The sequence below is a fragment of the Palaemon carinicauda genome, chromosome 19 (assembly GCF_036898095.1).
Source record: "Palaemon carinicauda isolate YSFRI2023 chromosome 19, ASM3689809v2, whole genome shotgun sequence".
Lineage (NCBI taxonomy): Eukaryota > Metazoa > Arthropoda > Malacostraca > Decapoda > Palaemonidae > Palaemon > Palaemon carinicauda.
The window spans coordinates 128,326,987-128,344,111 of record NC_090743.1 but is presented as its reverse complement, the minus strand read 5'-3'; the positions used below and the strand labels follow the sequence as shown (position 1 = coordinate 128,344,111).

Sequence of the window (17,125 nt, the reverse complement as noted above, 5' to 3'; positions counted from 1 at the left end):
TCCACAGCATAAATCACAAAGCGATAACTTTGATCGGATTTCGGGAAAATAGCCTCTCCCAGAACCAGTCACTTTCTTTACACATGATTCACCGTAGCTCCGCCCCTCCCGTGACGAAAATTTGACGTCACAACAGGCTTGCCAACGTTCAAGGCTTTGACATTTGTCGCCGTTTCGAAATTGTGCCCTGGGTTCCTTTAACGTCGTCTTGTCCACAATGTTGGATTTCGCCTGACCGGGAAAAAATACTCCGAAGGACAAGAATCCTCCGAAGAAAGCGAGAAATTTGGTTCCCCTTGGAAGGGGATTTGTAGGCGGCTATGACGTCTGCGCCGAAGTTGCCAACACTGGGATAGTCAATGGCAGCAGGCTGCATCCAAGAGGGCCGTTGGAAGGCGAAGGCAGGCAGATGGCAGGCAAGGGAGACTTATAATACCCGTGTGCGGGACAGGATGGCCCACAAAATAGGATTGCACGACACCCAGTACGAACCTGACATTTGCGGTGCTGTGGACTTAAGCTTAGTCGTCGAAGACGATAGTGAAGTTGAAAGGACTAAAGGTGCATTAGCTATTAGTGAGACAGTGAGCGAAAAGCATAGTGTTATAGTACTCGCAGAACCAACACCACCATCATCTTCATCACCTCCACACGATCAGCTCCGACACTACAAAGACTGCAGCAGTTCTGTGTTGGCCGCCGACGCGTCTTCGGCTTCCTTGGTATTATCTTCCCGATTCGTGGAGGACATTTCTTGTGGATTAACTAAAGAGGAAGAACAGAAAAAGCGAGGAGGAGCAGTAGTAGGAGACGGTAGTGCTGGTAGGTCCAGGACTACTAGGAAGACTAGTAGGACCAGTCGCCTCCTGTCAGCAGAAGGTCAACAACGAGATTCCGGACACGAAGGGGCAGGAGAGGCGATGAGGCACGGACACAGATCCAGCTTCGGCAGTAGGACAAGTGAGAGAGGCCCAGCCGGTAGTGCTAGTTCCTTCGAAGCGAGTGCCAACGCCACAGCCATGGAGGGACGAGTAGACCAAAACCTAATTCCATCTCTCTACAGTTCGGATGAATGGGATGAGGAGAGTGACCTCAGCAGCGCCTCCGACGGGGAACAGGATCACAGCGATAGCAGTGACGACGACGACCCCAAGTCTCAGGTGGACAGGTTGATCGAGAGGGGCACCCTCATGTACATGGACGGCGAGAACTCCAACCTGTCTTCGGAGACGGAAAGCAGCGACGACGACAGTTCCGATTACGACGATAGCGACAGCGAAAGCGACATTACCGATGTGTCGCCCCTCCTGTCGGCCACGGCCAGCCCCTTGGGCCTGTCGCCTGTCCTGCCGAGGAGGACGTTGGGCACCTCGCCCCTGGCTCTGCACGACAACAGAGACCTGGTCGTCGTAGACTTCAGCAGGCCAGAGATCTCCTCCAACGACCAGGGGTACGACTCTCAGCCGCACTGCAACGGCTCGAGTCACAGTAACAGCGACGACTCCACGGACATGACGCTGCTCCTGAAGGCGGTGGTCGAGCTGGAGAAGAAACAGAGGCAGAAACGTAGTCATCATCACCAGACGACCAGGTCGTCCGCCCTGTCCAACGACCACTACAACAATCGCCACCACAGCAGCAGGAGTCGTCAGAGCACGGGTCGTCACTATAACAATCATCATCACCATCACCACCATCAAAACGTGCAGAACAACATTCACCACAATCAACAAATCGAGCCCAGTTCGCCCATCTCGATCCACCCCATCGACGCCAGCCCTCATCACAGTCACCTCCGAAGGGCGTCTCACTCTCACAGGAGGAAAAACATGTCCTTTTCCAACGACGAGGTCCGAAGGATAGACAGGGACAACCAGATTCTCCTGAAGAAGATCATGAGCGCGCATACGCGCTCCAGCAGAAACCAAAGTAGTAGCACTAGTTCCTCCTCTAACCAGAACAGCAGGACCGTCCATGTTCACAGACCTGCTAATTCCACCGTAAATAGGAAACGGGAAGAGGAGAAGATACGAAGGGAAAATATGGTGAGTAGATGGGAATGGAAGGGCGTAATTTGGTGAAGAGAAAATGCAATTGAGGTTGAGTCTAATCTGAGGAACGTGTGTTATTTATATCAGGACGATTTAAAACGTTCGAAATTATTAACCCTTTCAAGTGGAAATGAATGACAAACACTTTAAAATACACTTCAGCACAGTCCTAGTTAAAAACACTAAAACACCATTAATTGGAAATTTATACTAAGGCCAAATCACTAGTAAAGATATATATAAAATAAAAATTAGCACAGTCCGTCAGACAACCAAGATCAAATAAATGTTAAGAAAGTCTAAACGTTTGTATTCAAAACAAAAATAACGTTTAAAGAATTATTTCCATTAATTTCTCTTATAAAAAGGTTAAATTCATTCACCGAAAATTATTTGCCCACAGTATATATATATATATATATATATATATATATATATATATATATATATATATATATATATATAATGGTAATATTTTAGTCTGAAACTCAAAGTTATATTCAGTTTTACAGTATAATCTGACATCAGTAAAGCAAAGACCTTTGGGTATATAAAAATCTTAATTATGACCGTTACTTTTGCAATAAATCTTTCTCAAAGATGTTGAATTTATTAAAACAATTCACCTATTATGTTTGACAGTAGTAATTAGTGCATTAAATTTAAAAGCAATGAGTGTATCATTTCATAGAACACTTAATTGACAAAAACACCTAACAAAGAAATCTAGCATCAAACAAAGGAAGCTTGCGTACGACTAACGACCAAAAACACATCCGTTAAAAAGAAATTTGGCTTTCCCGTATACATAAAATCAACATTTCAATTATAATAAAGAGATAAACATTGAAAAATTATCGTTTAAAATTGTTAAATGTGATTTCCTAATTTCATATTGACGTTTATCAACTTATAAATCCAGATGATGTAAAGGAAATGTGTGCCACCAAACTATAAATTAGAAAATATTTGAACTATCATGAGGAAAAACAATGTCCACAAATTTCAAGATAGCGAAAATTATTAGCCAGCGTTCAATAAACTCTACGGATTATTCATTCCACGTTTCACATTGCTCGTTCCGTTTTAACGTTACATCTGGTTTGCAATTACTGGTGATCATTCCAGCTAATTTCACTCGGTTAATGTAACATCCCGTATGATTTCCGTTATGCAGGATGGTGACAGTTATCAACCTGTAACCGTTTGCATGTAATGTGACATTTTGCCTACTTTAGAAAGTGATAATCATTAACAAATCGTTGCTACATTGGATAATACATGAAACAGTATTGTAGATTTTCCAACTTTATGCACGACTCATCAACACCATTGTAGGTTAATGCAAGATGAAATACGCATACAAATTTGCTAACGTTAGACATGCCATCACTATCAGCAGTGGCCTAGTCTCTGATCTAACCTACATTCGCCAAACATTGCACAACTGCACTGTTTCAGCAATTTTATCTACTACATGTCATATGGGATGGAAAGTCTTGTTCTTTAGCCACATACTTAAATATGATAAAAGTATTTATTTTAATTGCTCATTACTTCTCTTATAGTTTATTAATTTCCTTACTTTCGTTTCCTCGTAGGGCTATTTTTCCCTGTTGGAACCATTGGGTTTGTAGCATTCTGCTTTTCCAACAAGGGTTTAAGCTTAGCTAGTGATGATAATAATAATTGAAATAAAGGAAAATCTTTGACCTAGTTTATTCATAGAAACAGTATATCATAACTTTTATATTAAATAAAGTTTACTTCAAAAGATACTTTACCAAGACACCCCCAAGTAAGGTTGATTCTCAAATAGTAATTTGAGCCAGCGGGCCAAAAACTATAAGCCTAAATTTCTGGCAAGCTTAGATACCCAAGGCCTATATATGAAACCTAAATAATTTATAATACCCTAACTTAGCATTGCAACCCCAAACATAAAAAGGTCTTCCTCAGATTACACGTTAGGCCTATTTATTTCAAACGTAAAGCCATGACCTAGTTATTGTGATTGTTAGCCATAGGCCCATGTTTAAATTTATTCTTGGTACCTGACCTACTATGGGAGGTGAAAGGAAAGAAACAAAGTGTCAAAAAGGTGAACAGGTGTCATCGGCTTTTTTATTACACCTGTATGGTGACGTCACTTAAATATTTAGGGTTACGTCACTCGATCAAATTATAGTGTACAGGCCTAAGAATTACTATTATTATTATTAGCTAAGTTACAACCCTAGTTGGAAAAGCAGGATATAGCCATTGTTATTGCAAGCCATGCTACAACCCTAGTTGGAAAAGCAGGATATAGCAATAATAATAATTATCATTGTTATTGCAAGCCATGCTACAACCCTAGTTGGAAAAGCAGGATATAGCAATAATAATAATTATTATTATTGCAATAATTATTATTATCGTAAGCCAATCTACAACCCTAGTTTTCCTAGTTGGAAAAGCAGGATATAGCAATCATAATAATTATCATTATTATTGCAAGCCAAGCTACAACCCTAGTTTAAAGCAGGATATAGCAATAATAATTATCATTATTATTGCAAGCCAAGCTACAACCCTAGTTTGAAAAGTAGGATGCTTTAAGATCAAGGGCTCCAACGGGGAAAAAGAGCAGAGGGAGGAAATGAAACAAGGAAATAAATAAACTATATGAGAATTAATGAACAATTGAAATAAAATATGGTATTACTGTACTGTATCACAGGGCAATGTGACCTAGGGAAAAAAATTACTTTTTTCTATTATTTGTAAATTTTAACTAAAACTCATACAGGAATTTGTTGTTTTTTAAATGATTTTATTAATATTAAAATCAAAATTACTTCTTCCCTTTCAAAACTTGTGGGTCCAGAGCCATAATTATGACATCACTAAACGTTTTGACATTTTTTCGAAAGATAAATAATCAATTCAAACTATTACTTTCGTTAATTCCTAGACTATAGAATCCTAAAGAGCCATCTAGTCATTAAAAATAATTATTTAAGATAAAATTAAAGACAGAACAAAACATAAGCTAACTATTTCCAGTTGACTTACCATCATCGGCATCGTTTGTCATTTCGCGATTTCCTTCGTTAATATGGATAAATTTGGTTGATTTTCTTAACCTTTCCTAATTCTGTAGCACTTATTTATCACAGCACACTATTAATTATTCACTAATTACAGCAATTGACGTAATTATCACGGAAAATATAGCGAAACCGAATGTTAGGTCTTCCTTTCATATCCTAACTTTGGAACTGTTTATATTTTTGTTTTCTTTTTACCGCCAAGATTCGCGAATGTTTCTTTATTTCATTTCCTATTATAATCTCATATTACTGATTTTCATACTTATTTATAATGAAAACTTTGTTTTGATGTGAATTTCACCTTATTTATCTTAAATAACTTGAAGAGATAGTTTATATTTGTATGATTAGGAGACCAATGGCCGAGAAACAACACCTGGTTTTTTAAGGGTTTTATAATAACATTGACGTTTTCTGAAGAAATCTTTTTAGACCCATTTTGAGAATAAAACACGGATATATTTATTTATATATTTTATTAATTGTATTTTTAAATATCTAGGGTTAAAATTACCTGAATCCTTCATATAAAATTAGGGATAGGTAGTTTGCAATTTGACCCAGAATTTAATTCTTTAATATAGACCTGATTAAAAAAAATATGGATATATAATGGACTTTGACGTAGGAAAAATCTATTTTTGGGTGAGATAGCCATGTCTTCCTGATGGAAGTTCCTCATTGGCAGCTTGGGATATTTCTGAGAGAGATATAGGCCTACCAGAGAAATTTTCCTTAAAGGTATCAACAGATCATAAACTTCTTTTTTTTTAAGTTGATTTCATTAGTTTTTATTACTTTTATGAAAATATAAGCATATGTAACCCCATCAGTACGTATATAAGCACAAATTGTAATTAGGAATACACACATGTTATATAACAAATTAACTTATTACCACTTAAAACATGCATGATTGAAATCGCAATTAAAGTTTTAATGTTGAATTTGAATAACTATAAGTTATGCTGTACTTTTATGTAATACTGTAAACACTCCAATTTCTCAAGTATTTTAGATTATAAATATACATTGCTATATCTTATTTGATATATCATATATTAAGGTTTTTTCCTCTCTCTCCCTTTATAGATTCTACTGCGAAAAATTCAAGAAGCGAAACCTTCAAAGGACGTAACCGCTTCTCGGTCTCCTCGTCACAGGACAGCGCATGGCGTCCGTCCACCATCCAGCCTTCCAGCCACTCCCGGCTCCATAGGTGCTTCAGCTCGCACTGCCTAAGCGTAGGCTGTGCCGGCATCCTAAGTCCCCTGTATAGAAGCTCTGTACTTCGCGAAGCGGTGATTTCCGTGAGGCAGGCCCGGGGCAGACAGTTCCTTGCAAACGTCAAATCTTGTGCGGCAACCAGTCGTCTGTTCCAAAGAACGAGTTGGACTCTGTTCTTGCAGTATTCCATTCCTGATCTCTGCTTTCAAAGCTGGGTGGTTGCCGAATCCCTCGAAGCGAGTCTCCCCTGCGGTGCAATCTGGCCTCGGGTGATCAACAGCAGCTCTTTGTGTATGTATATTCGGCAAGTTGCATGATGTGAAGGTGTCTTAAAATAATCTCCAGTTATGTAAACGAGGAGATAGAAGTTACTAAAGACATTCTTTTTATATTTTTTTAAAAATGTCATGCAGTACAGTACAGGTATGTTGCATCTGAACACAGTAGCATTGCTGCTGTAAGTGCTGTATAGTAACCGTTTTGAAAACTTGTTTATTTGGAAGTAATTATTTGTCGCTCATCATTGTCATAATGAACACATTTTCTTTATTCAAAGGAATAATTCTTATTACAGCAAAAGCAAGACATTTTGGGTAATATTTATAGCATTGTACAGTATTACCCATTTTTATTTAAACAATACAGAATGTTACCTCATTTTGCTACAAGTTCTCTTCATCATTTGCAATGTTGTCATTTTCATATGCAAACAAGAACATTCTGGACCAGGTGCAGTTGTGAGGCCGCATTTATTGAGGTTAAACGTACAGAAAATAATCCTTCTGTAAGCATAACAGCAGTCAATACAATGTCCGCGCTTCACGACACATCAAGTGTTGAAACGCTAATGTCTTGCAGCAGTCTTCTTCAAGTTTTAGTGCAGCTGGGTATATAAACATTCCAACTGTCTTAGACCACAGAGTGTTATAGACAGTCGTGCTGTGGTTCCCGCGTGAATTATCTCTTGTCGTAATTGTGACGCAGTGAGCGTAGGAAGTCGTGTTTGCAGTGGACAAAGCTCTCTCCCACAACTCCTTTGTTGGGGTTAGAGACACCAGCTTCTGTGAAAAAAAGCAAAACTTGGTATCCACGTACTTTATTGATGTTGTAAATTCTAATTAAGTACCAGATAATGGTTTTACATATGTTGGAATTTGAATGTGTGATAGGCCTTGGTATGCGAGTCTCCACAAAGTTTCTTAGCTTTTATTTATTAGTGTTACGGCAAATATGGAGCGGAAATTGTTCCTTTCGGAAATTAGGTCATTACAGTTCAGTGTTAGCGTCTACGGCATTAGCGCCGAGATACAATAACAGATTTGAAACAATTAACCTGCTGTTATAGTTCTTGAATCGTTAACGATAAACAGTACTGTGGATCATTTAAAATTTTGTCAGCACATCTGTATTCAATGTAGTTAGGTCACCTCGCCAAAAGTCATCTGTCCGCTTTTCCTTAGAAATCTTTTGCTCGAGCTCAAATTACGCAGATGTCAAGGGAATTAAGCTTTTCTTTTTCCATTCTCAAGTCTGTTCTATTTTCAAGATGTTCGCAGAAAGCATCTTTGTGGGAGGACCGCTGTCACGGAGGACCCAGAAAAAGGGCATAAACAGGGTTGGAACAAGCTAGATTTATTTCCCATTTTGAAAGTAAGCCACTAGAAAAGAACTTTCACAAGATTAGGTGTGCTACCTCAAAGGTATACAGTGAGCAGCTGCAATGATATGCAAAGCCAAGATTGATCGTTTCACCACCGTGGACCTGCAGTCCAGCATGATACAAAGTGATATATGCAATTTTTTTTACCTTTTTTTTTACAGCATTGTTAAAGTTGACACCTTCACATTAAAAGGTTAGCTGTCAGTTATCTAGGCACAAATCATAAGCAGACTATCAGTGAATCAATTGGGCAATCGTCAACTGGCACAAATACTTGGTGGGTTGCAACAAGGGAAAATAACGTAATATAACCACGGGTATACTCATCACATTGTGTAATTGGCAGTTCGTACGTCATTTAAAGTGTATTCGGAGGATGAAACTGTGTACATTGGATTAAAACACACACTCGTACTCACGCTGCTTTGTTTTTCTCCATCATTTGGAGCGGAGAGCCGCTTCACAAGCCAGTCTTTCAGGCCGAGTGGCATCTTGTTCCAGTGTTGCGAAGAAGTGGTAACTGGGTATGCGAAACACCTACAAGCGGGCCTCATTTTCATCCTTCAATTATCTAGTCAGATGATCTTATTCTGTGACCCCCTACCCCTCCACATACACGTACGCATTCGGCTCGTATCTTACCCTGCGACGTAAGTCATTTTGCAACTTTTAAGAAAATTCTTGTCATTTCGTAAAATGTATAAAAATTCACTTAAGCTTTTGCTGGGTATTAATCTTGGGGAAGTTTTTATTGGGGTTTCATCGTAGTCGGATCAAAACGAAAGAACGAACGTGAAATGTCGTAGGAAGAGCGATCTGTCTGTGTGTCATACTACATGCTTCCAAGTGTATTATAAGGTTATGTGTTGATCTCTATTCTTTTGTTTATTATTTTTAACAGGGTCTTTTTTTGCAGCTCATGACCCCATTTTTTATGTTGACAATGACATTTTTATTCAGGTTTTGTGATAACTTAATTTTATGGGCAATAACAGGAGTGCCATACTTTGTCTTTTAACAGATCGGCACCGACTAGTTTACTATGTTGTGGGACCATTATTAAACGCTACTTTTTTTTTTTTTTTTTTTTTATTCTGACGCAGAATTGGTGGCATTAATATTGTGATAAATTTCTAATATTTTTTTTCATTCGAGATACCATTTATCGGAATTTTAAATACATTTTCCAGCAATAACTGAACTTATGTTACAAAATAATAGTGCAACTGAAAAATAAATATGAAAGGTCAACATAATCCTTTTCGGAAATATATCATTTGGGCATAAAATGTTTATATATATACTGATGAACAAATTTTGTCAAATTTTTTAATTAAATTTTTTATATGTAGAAATATAATATCCTTGTCCAAAGACAGCAAATCCTCAGTGTTGTGAGCTGCAGTTCTGTTACTGTGGAAATGTGAAATTACAAAAGAAACGACCATTTTAAACTGGAGACAACTTTTTAATGTCTACATAGATTACTTGTAAATATTTTTTTATACTTGTCTTTCAAGTCTGTGAAGACATTTCAGAAATAAAACCATTTGTTGAAGATGTCCTTTTTTTATTTCTTTTCCTTTGGTGTGTAACAAAAAATATGACTTTCACATTACAGTATTTACACATTTACAGTCCTGAAAAAACACTCCCATGTCAACAGAAATATTCCACATAAATTAAAAAATTTCAAACCACGCAATTGTACATATATACACAATAGTGTGAACAATATCTCTACAGTAAATACAACAACACCTGATGCACAGCTGAAGAAAGCAGATGGCATTTATAAAATATCCCTTTGGTGACAAAATGATGAGTGGGAAAATATCTACCTGAAGTAAATTCAAACTGAACTAACTTTCTTGAAAAAAAGGAAGTTGTATAAGGACAATGAAAAACCAACACTTGAAGAACAAAGATCTGAAGGAAAAATAAAAAACAAATCTGCGATGCTGCGGAATGTTGATTTGATTGGCTGAAGTTAGTCCAGTGGCATAGGTTATTATGTCTTCTTTTTTGCTTTCTCGGTGGAAACTGAAAGAAGAGAAGGTGAACAAGCAATGAGATAAGCACCTTTGAAAGGCTATAATAGTTCCTAAACATTGATTTATGGAAAAAGGTAATTAGTCTCTAGCTTAGCCGAGAGTGGTCTGAAGATGCAAACCAATTTGTTCCATTTAATATTTAAAACAGGGAAATGTTAGGAGTGTAGAGTACGGTGGAAAAGATGTTAAATACATTAAAAAGTTTTCTCATTTGGTTATTACAATATAAGATGTTAACAACTCGAGATAAAGTCTACCGACTTTAAACATTTGAGAAGACAAACAATTAACAAGGAACAAATTGGCTGTCACACGCATATGACTTTGCCCGGGAGCAATATCATGAGTCAACCTACTACTTCCTCTGACATTTCGAATCATAACCAACATAGCAAAAAAGATGGAGACTAAAAATTGTATTAGAAAGCTAAAGAAATCATCTATATAATAATATATCTACATGGATGGATGCATCAGCAGATCCTTGTGGGGTTAAGGAAAGCAGTTAATTACAAATAAGAATACTTGTATAGCAACTGCAGAAACATTACCATCCCATGGAAGCAACTTTCTTTTAAACAGCCTATAGGGTTTCTGTTGGGGCAATCTGTAAGCAATGTTTCAAGAGATTTCTGGTGAGTCCCTAGTCCCATCTACTTGGCTTAAATCAGTTTAATTAAATACTTCCTAATAAGTTGCCTTGCTGTTGCTTTAGGTATTAGTTAATTAAAGTTGGACAGCAAGACATAAGAAAAGTAGCTGAAATGGAGGTATAGCAAAGGGCTGAACAGAAAAAAAGAAAAAGAAAAAAAGGGAAACTATGGCCTAAAAGGAAGCTGCAAATACCCTTAGTAATGTCTATAATGTCAGGTGAAACTGACCAACAACAAATACAATGAAGTTGAAACAAATTGGAAACTCCACTTCCATTCATATGATTAATTGCATTAAAATTATTTGGTATCACAATATACCAACAGAATGATTATCAGGAGACCTCTAAAGGTCAACGATCCTCGCTGATCTATCCAACACAAAACAGGATGCTATTCATTATCGCAAAGTACTATACAGTAATTTGACCAGACTAGTGAGGTGACATTTCTTACTCTAGATCTGAAAGAGGAGTAAAAAATGTGACAAAATTAAAAAAAAAAATAACAGTTAAGCAGAGGAGACGATGCAAAGAAAAAACAAAGTCGTGCCATTGGAGATGAAAAATACTGTCCGAGTACATGAGGGTATCCCTAACTAGTAGGCACATTGGTCAACATAAACAGAAATAATTGTTGTCGTTGTACTACGCAATTTATAATCCCACACGGCCCGTTCAAACAGTTTGTTCGTATTTGAAATTAAAATAATACCAAGGTAAAGTCTGAATGTTAGTCAGCTAAGTACAGTACTAAGAACGATGAAAAAAAAAAGGAAGATGATCAGCTAGACGAGAAAACCCACAACTCCCACTCACCATCTCCTCCTACACCTACTGATGCAAAGGACCTACGTTAGATTTCGCCAGTCGGCTCTATCTTCAGCTTTTCATTCAATACTTCTCCATTCATCATCTCCCACTTCGTGCTTCATAGTCCTCAGCCATGTAAGCATGGGTCTTTAAACAAACTCTTCTAGTGCCTTGTGGAGTCCAGCTGAACTTTTAGTGAACTAATCTCTCTTGGGGGGAGTGCAAAGAGCATGCCCAAACCATCTCCATCTACTTATCATCATGATCTCATCCACAAATGGCACTCAAGTGGATGAGAGTGTGGATCAAGAATTGGACTAGTTTCTCATCTGAGAACTAAATAAAGTCTTTGAAACAGTAATACTCGATATTAAGTGACAGCTAGGATGATGATGACAGAAAAGAAAAAAAAAAGGTCAGTGAATACAAAAAGCCTTATTCCTACAGTAATTTAAACTTCCATACACTCTGACCTTGAATCTACTCTGGATAACATGCAAAGTCTACATAGGATAATGATCCCCCTCATTCTTTAACACAGGGACTTCCATTACTCACTCCCTGGCACCATTATTATATTATTATCATTATTACTTGCTAAGCTACAACCTTAGTTGGAAAAGTAGGATGCTATAAGGAAAATAGCCCAGTGAGGAAAGGAAAATAAAATATTCTAAGAAGAGTAACAACGTTAAAATAAATATCTATATAAACTATAAAATGTTTAACAAAACAAGAGGAAGAGAAATAAGATAGAATAGTGTGTCTGAGTGTACCCTCAAGCAAGAGAACTCTACCCCAAGACAGTGGAAGACTATGGTACAGAGGCTATGGCACTACCAAAGACAAGAGAACAATGTTTTGATTTTGGTGTGTTCTTCTCCTAGAAGAGCTGCTTACCATACCTAAAGTCTCTTCTACCATTACCAAGAGGAAAGTGGCCACTGAACAATTACAGTGCAGTAATCCCATGAGTAAAGAAGAATTGTTTGGTTTTCTGAGTTGTCTGGTGTATAAGGGCAGAGAAGAATATGTAAAGAATAGGCCAAACTACTCAGTTTATGTATGTAGGCAAAGGAAAAATGAATGGTAACCAGAGAAAAAGGATCCAATGTAGTGCTCTCTGGCCAGTCAAAAGACCCCAAAACTCTCTAGGGGTAGTATGTCAACAGGTAGCTGGTGCCCTGGCCCACCTATTACCTGCATTACAATCTGATATTCAAGCCTGAAGCAAATGATTTCTACTATTCCCTACATAATCCCACTTCTATATATATAATTTCTCTACAACAATTTTTGATATGATGATGGGCCCTCACTTTCTCAAGTCATGTCCATTCCTTGTAAGAAGGTCCCCAACTTACAAACATTTAGAGATAGAAACAGAAATGCAACTGAAATCATAAATTTCAGATATTGTATCAAGAGTTCGTATACTGTACTAAAATAAAGAGAATACTGTAATAAAACAATATTATATCACTTAATAAAGTAAGTAAAACAACATTTGCAATAACCTAATATTTTCTTTTTCACATGAAACAGCAATACTTGTTGACTTTTGCAACTGGATATCTTAGGGATGGGCGTCAAGTTATGCCAACCCTGGGCCAAAACCTAACAAAATTCGATTTTCAAAAAGCTTCTTGGAACCTACTAGGTTTGTAAGTTAAGGACCTTCAGTATAGTCACAGTTCCTGCCTTACAAAAATGCATACAAAAGTGTACATGGCTGTAAAATATGCAACTGATTTTTAAGATAATAGTTTTCATATAAAGAAAATACTTACCAATGGTACCATCAGACACAGACCAGGTTGAGCTTTCATTATGATCCTGAAAAAAAAAAAAAAAAATAATAACCTAGATTTCTCTTGATTTTTTCGTTTGGATTTAAAGAATTTGGGGTCATATGACCCAAGTTCTGGGACCTAAGAGTCCATTTGGCATTCAGGCCCCACAGGGGAAAAAACAAAGAAAGAAAAGGATAAAAAGGGAGTACAGATAGAGGTCAAAGAGACATTACAAAGACCCTTAACAGTTCATTCACACTATCGACCCAGTCATGTTCCAGTTTCGATTCGCTCTTGGTTCCGTCGAGGTTCAGTGTCTTGGCAAAATTATAAATATAAGAAAAATGCATAATTACATAGGAATATTGTTCAGTGATACTAGGAAATGTACAATATTTACGCAGTGACCATTGGCCTGCTATTGTAAATATTGATTGTTCCAACACGAATACTTACCTCGAACTACTTTCTATAGGAGTTACTGGTAATCTTCTCTCTATCGACCAGAGTTTTGCGTATGTTACCCCCCACCCCGCTTTCTAAGTAGACCTACCCCCGGCATTAAGGAATGTGCCCCGAGGGCAGTATCAAGGTAGGTCACTGCTTGGCTGGGTCAGCCTCATCATTAAGTTCTCTGGTCGCTTGGTGTTCACACCTCGCTCTCGTTCTCTGTCGATCCTTTGTGTGCGCTCTAACAGTTCATTCACACTATCGGTCCAGTCATGTTCCAGTTTCGGTTCACTCTTGGTTCCGTCGAGGTTCAGTGTCTTGGCAAAATTATAAATATAAGAAAAATGCATAATTGCATAGGAATATTGTTCAGTGATACTAGGAAATGTATTTACGCAGTGACCATTGGCCTGCTATTGTAAATATTGATTGTTCCAACACGAATACTTACCTCGAACTACTTTCTATAGGAGTTACTGGTAATCTCCTCTCTATCGACCAGAGTTTTGCGTATGTTACCCCCCACCCCGCTTTCTAAGTAGACCTACCCCCGGCATTAAGGAATGTGCCCCGAGGGCAGGATCAAGGTAGGTCACTGCTTGGCTGGGTCAGCCTCATCATTAAGTTCTCTGGTCGCGTGGTGTTCACACCTCGCTCTCGTTCTCTGTCGATCCTTTGTGTGCGCTCTAGTGCCCCACGTGTTCCCAGCGTGGCAACTTGCGTTTTCCAGTGTGCTTTTCCCAAGTGTTCCTGTGCGTTCACCTTCCACCCGTGTGCTTACCCAGTGTTTTCATTGATTCCCTTAGTGCTTGTGTCGTGCGTTGTGTGCGTTATGGAGCAAATCCGCCGTTGTCCTGGGCCTAGAGCCGGGAAATCGTGTGGAACGTTCCTCTCCAAGCCGGAAGTGGATCCTCACTCCCTTTGTTCCTCCTGTAGGGGAAAGGTTTGCTCGTCAGCAGATACGTGCCCCGAGTGTGTATACTGGAGCGATATCCAGTGGGTACGCTACGGTACCAAAAAGAGGAAATCAGCGAAACGTTCCCCCAGGAAAATTAGTGTTTCCTCGCCGATACCATCACCCAGTGAGCGGTCCGACGGGGCCTCGGTTTCACCGTCCCCTACACAGAGTAGGGGACGAGGTAAGTCTAGTGTTGTGGATGAACAAGGCGTCCTTTCCCAGGAGCCCAGTGTAAGTGCAGTGCCAATTGCGGGCCCCTCTAGGGCTAGTGAAGGACCCAGTAGTGCATCCGGAGAGTCGGCCCTTGTGCTCGGGGGGCACGCTTCCTCCGATGACCCCTTGTGGGGTAGTAACGCGGTCTCGGTATCACCGCCGCCCTCGTGGGCCTGTGCTTCTGGATCGTCGTTAGGGGGAGACAACCAGAGGAAAGTTCGACCTTCGGGTAACGATGCCTTCGGTTGGAGGCTCCCGAAGACGACGGGTAGGTCACCCCTAAGGATGGATGTGACCCTGGATCCCTGGCTCCCTGGCATGGAACGTTTTGAGTCGTTCCCAACCCTCCCCACGGAAGTCCCCGATGACTTCCTCCAGCCCTCGACCTCTGGCATTCAACGCCCGAAGAAGTCCCCCGCAGTCCCCGCTACCAGCCGACACGCGGTGAACACAGTGTCGTCGGGCTCATCGGACGTCTATTCCTCGTCAGAGGAAGAGGTCAAGGTGAAACACCGCCGTCGGAGGGAGCGGTCCAGGAGCGAGCGTTCCCGTTCGAGGTCGCGTTCTCGGTATAGCAGAAAGCGCTCCCGCTCCCCAGGCCGTAAGTATAGGAGAAGTGGATCTCCCGGTGGCGCCTGGATCTACGTATCTTCGCGGGACTCAAAGGTGCTTTGTTCCCCAGACCGCCGGTCCAGTGAGCGATCTCCTAGGCTGCCGTCCTCTAAGCACAGCCTTGACCCTCACGACCTGGCTCGCAGGAAAGACCTCTCTAGAAAGCATAAGTCCTCGAGGCCTCCGGTTCACCCCGCCCAGCGGGGGGAAACGCGCTTCTTGTCAGGCAGCCTGGCCGAACCAGCCCAGCTGGTGCGGCCTTCGGGTCGGAAGGAACGGTTCCCGCTGTCGGGTCAGCCCACGGGAACCGCGTCCTCGGCACCCAGAGCCTTAAGGCGTACGAGAGTCCCCGCTGAGTCAGCGGTGCCTGCATTATCCCGAGCCCCTGGTGCGGACATACCCGCAGATGAGGTCCAGTACCTCGGCAGGACGGCGCCCCTGGCCCCAAGGGCTAGGCGTCCAGTCGGCGTGCCCGGTAACCCGGCTCCCCCGCCCCAGGCCGAGACCTCGGCTGACGGAGGGGAGGGTTCCCCTACGGAGGACTCCGCCTATAGGAGAGTGGTTAGCCTTATCAGAAGGCACCACAAAATAGCAGAACCTGCGGCTACGGATGGAGATTCCTGGAGGTCAAGCCTTCTGAGGATCATGCAGACTCCCTCCCAACCTAAGACGTCCCTAGCACTCCCTCTAGCCAGAGATCTAGTTCTAGGGAAAGAGTATATCGACAAGGTAGTGGCCAGCAATGCCGAGGCCCCCAAAACCGAGAGTGCTTCAAAATTGCTCCAGGGCCTCAGAACCCAAGGCAAAGTCTATGTGCCAGCGGGACGTCGCCCAGGTCCCTGTAAAGTGGAGTCGGCCGTAGACATCCTGAGTCAAGGCGTCTCAGACGATAGAGCCTCTTCGGCCCCAGTCTGTTTCTCGCCAGCAGAAGCCTCCATGATGGAGGAAATGTCGCGAGACTTAGTGAACGTCTCCTCTTGGCTGGATTGGTGGGCTTCCACTTTGGTGGGTGTTCAAGCCTCCTTCGACCCCGAGGACCCTGACCAGCAAGGCCTACTGAGGGACCTCATTACCTCCGGGGGTAAAACCCTGAAGTTTCTGACTTATCAGTCTCTCGCTCTAACAGCTAACTGGGTTCTCCGTAAGCGAGACACTGTGCTAACGAAGGTGTCTCGGAAGGTACCAGACAGGGAGGCGCGAGCCATTCGCAGCCTACCCCTGTGGGGAGAGTCTCTGTTTCCTCTGAAGGAACTAGAAGCCATAATGGAGAAGGTCTCGAAAAAGAAGGAGGCTAACGTCCCCAGACCGACGACTTCTAGGAGACCGCCCTACAAGAGGTCCGTCTCGGATAGCGCCGCGACGCCCCAAGCCTCTTCCAGCACTACGAGGAGAGAGGCCCCCTCTTCCTCCTGGTCCACAACGCCTCAGCCCTCCCGCAGGGGAGCTCCAGCGGCCTCAAGCTCCTTCAGGTCGGGTTACTCCGCCTCTAGGAGAGGCAGATCAGGCCGCCCCTCTAGAAGAAGATAGAGTGGGAGGCCCCCTATCCC

General features: G+C 41.2%; 2 protein-coding genes across 7 annotated transcripts in view; one reads left to right on the top strand and one right to left on the bottom strand.

The window, feature by feature from the left end:
• Positions 1–278: 278 nt before the first annotated feature.
• Positions 279–9,593, top strand: LOC137658854 (cilia- and flagella-associated protein 97-like). The gene is made up of 2 exons (XM_068393958.1): positions 279–2,045; positions 6,239–9,593. The coding sequence occupies exons 1-2, from the start codon at positions 360–362 to the stop codon at positions 6,386–6,388; spliced, it is 1,836 nt and encodes a 611-aa protein (XP_068250059.1). The 5' UTR covers positions 279–359; the 3' UTR covers positions 6,389–9,593.
• A 55-nt stretch (positions 9,594–9,648) lies between these two features.
• CysRS-m (cysteine--tRNA ligase-like protein, mitochondrial) overlaps positions 9,649–17,125 on the bottom strand; it is a 114,874-nt gene continuing 107,397 nt past the window's right edge. For 2 of the 6 annotated variants that reach the window (XM_068393963.1, XM_068393962.1), the window contains 2 exons: positions 13,343–13,388; positions 9,650–10,076 (listed from right to left, as the gene is read on the bottom strand). In XM_068393963.1, the coding sequence (XP_068250064.1) occupies positions 10,045–10,076; positions 13,343–13,388 (78 nt within the window). In that variant the 3' untranslated portion in view covers positions 9,650–10,044. Of the gene's footprint in view, positions 10,077–13,342; positions 13,389–17,125 lie in introns of all 6 variants that reach the window. The other 4 variants (XM_068393964.1, XM_068393961.1, XM_068393960.1 and 1 more) reach the window with 4 other exon arrangements.

Excerpts from the sequence above, each read along its gene's own strand:
- LOC137658854 (XM_068393958.1), top strand. The coding sequence starts at position 360 with ATGGCAGCAGGCTGCATCCAAGAGGGCCGTTGGAAGGCGAAGGCAGGC. Across the intron at positions 2,046-6,238 it reads AGATACGAAGGGAAAATATG|ATTCTACTGCGAAAAATTCA; the intron begins GTGAGTAGATGG and ends CTCCCTTTATAG.